The 3,097-nt window shown below is 35.6% G+C and overlaps 1 protein-coding gene across 1 annotated transcript; it reads left to right on the top strand.

Moving 5' to 3' along the window:
• LOC107621854 (protein CHROMOSOME TRANSMISSION FIDELITY 7) lies at positions 287-2,899 on the top strand. The gene is made up of 5 exons (XM_016323839.2): positions 287-781; positions 858-953; positions 1,040-1,108; positions 1,441-1,775; positions 2,645-2,899. Exons 1-5 carry the CDS (start codon positions 362-364, stop codon positions 2,832-2,834), a joined length of 1,110 nt encoding a protein of 369 aa, XP_016179325.1. The 5' UTR covers positions 287-361; the 3' UTR covers positions 2,835-2,899.

Below are 3,097 nucleotides of genomic sequence, written 5' to 3'. Positions count from 1 at the left end.
TATTATTTTATTTATTAACTATTATTTTTATTTGATCTCTTTATTAAATGCATTTACAATAAAATGGATCAATTTAAAAAAAAAAGAGAGTCTAATGACATCTTAATCAAGATAACAACACTGACCTATAATAAAAGTTATAAATTCAATTGTAATTATTCTCTCATTTTATTAATTTTTCACTGGAGAATAAAATTAATCTTCTTTATTCAAAGATACAATACAACGAGCGCGGGAAACAAAAACTGGCAACCTGACTCGAAAATTTGATGGTGGTTTTGGCGGCAAATATGAATCACAGTGGGTGGCTTCAGATTCTGAACTTAGAAGAGAATGTGCATATTCCATTGCAAGAGAAGAGATGCAGTCTAAAATAAGCGCTTTCTTCAAATCTTCTTCTTCCTCTTCAGCTTCAGCTTCAGCTTCTGCTTCTGTTTCCCATCCGAAACCCCTTCCCCACGACAATGACGATCTTCTCACCACGTGGGAGAACACGAAGCATCACATCTTCATCACTTACACCAAGAGAACGCGCCCCAACCCTAAGGCTGCTTCTTCTTCCTCTTCACCGTCCACCGCCGCCGCCGCCGCCATAACCGGAACAACTGTCGTTAAAAACAAGAAGAGGAGCTACGCCCAGGTTCATCTCGATTTCGGTCAATCCGATTTCCTCTTGCGAACTTGTTCCACCTGCGGCTTCAATTTCACTCCCGGCGACCTCGACGGCGAGAAGTCGCACAACGATTTCCACAAATGCTACACTCAGGGGATCCCTTTCAGAGTAATTTCAATTTCAATTTGTACTTGTGTTCATTCTATTGATGATTTGATTCCTAATTGGTATGTTTTGTGTTTAGGGTTGGAGCAATGAAAGGGTTCTGATGATGCCAACCCTCAAAACGGGTCGAATCGTTTTGGTCTTGGACACTGACCCTCCTGCTCACAGAAACAAGGTACTTTTCGATGTTTCTTATCAACATTTTCACTCTTCTTTGCTGATTTTTGGGTAGCGTAATTGGGATTTTGTTGGTGGTGGCAGGTTGAAGATGTGGTGAGAATGATGGAAATTGAGCTTGGAACTGGATGGATTCTTCATCAACTCTGTAAGGTTGACCAATTCTTACTTCCGTATCATCATTTTTCCCCTTTCTCATAGCTTGAGAAGTAATGTTGAATCTGTTGACAAAAATTGAAAATTTTAAAACGGCTAAAGTTCATTTTAGTAAGTAGATTGCTATTGTTACAATTCACCAATTCAAGTGTAATTCATAAAAAGCGCTTGTGTAACCTATTACTTCTTAGTAGTTCTTACAAACTTATGCCTTTATTTTGCTTCTGTTTGAAATTCTGTTTCTATTGAACAAGTATTGGGGATACTATAATATTGAGTGAATATATCTCAATGATTTGTTCATTGGTGTACTCTATGTATTTGTGCAGGTCTATCTGTTCATATCTCAGCATAGGATTGTAGGGTGTCTAGTTGCTGAACCAATCAAAGAAGCATTTAAAGTGATCTCTTCTTTTACCGGACATTCTGATATTGGAAAGAAAAGGGAAACAAAATCAACCACTCTCCAGTTTGGGAGCATAGTTTTTCAAAGAGAGGTCAAGAAAAGAGCAGTTTCAGCGAGTAACTCTGATGTGATGGAGCTTGGTGGGGCAATCTTCTGCGAAGACAAGGCAGTTGCAGGTGTTTGTGGCATTCGAGCCGTTTGGGTTACTCCCTCCAACAGGAGAAAACACATTGCAGTCCATATGCTAGATGCAGTGAGGTAAACTTATAATAGTTATATAGTAGGTCTATATCTCATGTGAAATTATGCTGCGTTTGTTTGATGACATCAAACACTAATACATAGACACGGTGGTACACGTCCATCGTTTGTTTGCTGAGACACGGATTTTTGAAGGACACGGTGACACACAAATATACATAAAATACATGTATTTTGTGTCTTTAAAAAAAGATGAGACACGGAAACACATTGATGAGACACAAATATTTACTCTTTTATCCTTAGAAATTTACTCTTGTCCTTATTCCATTGGTGATGATATAAAGATAAAATTGATATTTAGTTTATATTATGTGTCTTGTTTAGTATCACCAAACACAATAAAATTTTTTTGTATTTGTGTATATGTCTCTTTGTGTATTTGTGTCTGTGTCTATGTATTTAAAAGACAATAAACAAACGCAGCTTTAAAGATCATTTGAACCAACTCATGGCAATTCATTAACCAAAAGTTCCAACCTCCAGTACATGCTAAGAATGATGGAATAAGCAATACTCCATTTTCTTTTGTCTATTAACTATGGAAATTTGGCACATTCTTATATCTATGTACCAAATTTTCACAGTAATAGATAAAAGAGAACGGAGAGATTATTATGTTTCCGTACCCTAAAAGGAAAAACGATGTCACATTTTACAAGTTTTAAATACTACCTTTTGTTTAGGAGTGGATATTGCCACTCTCAATTTGACAAGATTTTATTGTAAACGTTTGTTCTTTTGTATTGAGAGTGATAATATCCTCCCCCTTGGATTTAATCTTGTTTATTCTTAATCTTAAATAAATTGTACAGAACATTGATTTGTTTTCTTTTGCCAATTTGCCTGTTTTGGATTGATGGCAGGAAAAGCTTCTGCGCTGGCTCTGCACTTGAGCGCACTCAGCTAGCTTTCTCTCAGCCAACCTCATCTGGAAAGGCATTAGCTTCTAGTTACACTGGCACTGGATCATTCTTGGTGTATAAAGCTGATAAAACAGTTGTAGATAGAGAAAAAGGAACCCAACAAACAACCCATACTTTGATCACTGATTAGTAATTAAAAACTACCTCTATTGTCTGTTTACTTATACTAATTTATGCTATTATCCTTCCATATAATTTTGCTCAATTTTCAATCAGTCATCACTTTTTTTAAGACTAGCTTATCACTGACTTAATTTTGTTATTAGGGAAACTTTTATAAAATATAAAATTTTTAATTTCCAAAATAAATTAAAAACAATTATTTTTCAAAATTCAACTTTCTTGTGTTTTTATAAAGTTCACCCATCACATCTATGAACTTGCCTATAAGTT

This window comes from Arachis ipaensis, chromosome B10 (assembly GCF_000816755.2).
Source record: "Arachis ipaensis cultivar K30076 chromosome B10, Araip1.1, whole genome shotgun sequence".
Taxonomy (NCBI): Eukaryota; Viridiplantae; Streptophyta; class Magnoliopsida; order Fabales; family Fabaceae; genus Arachis; species Arachis ipaensis.
This window is presented reverse-complemented; position numbering and strand designations above follow the sequence as displayed.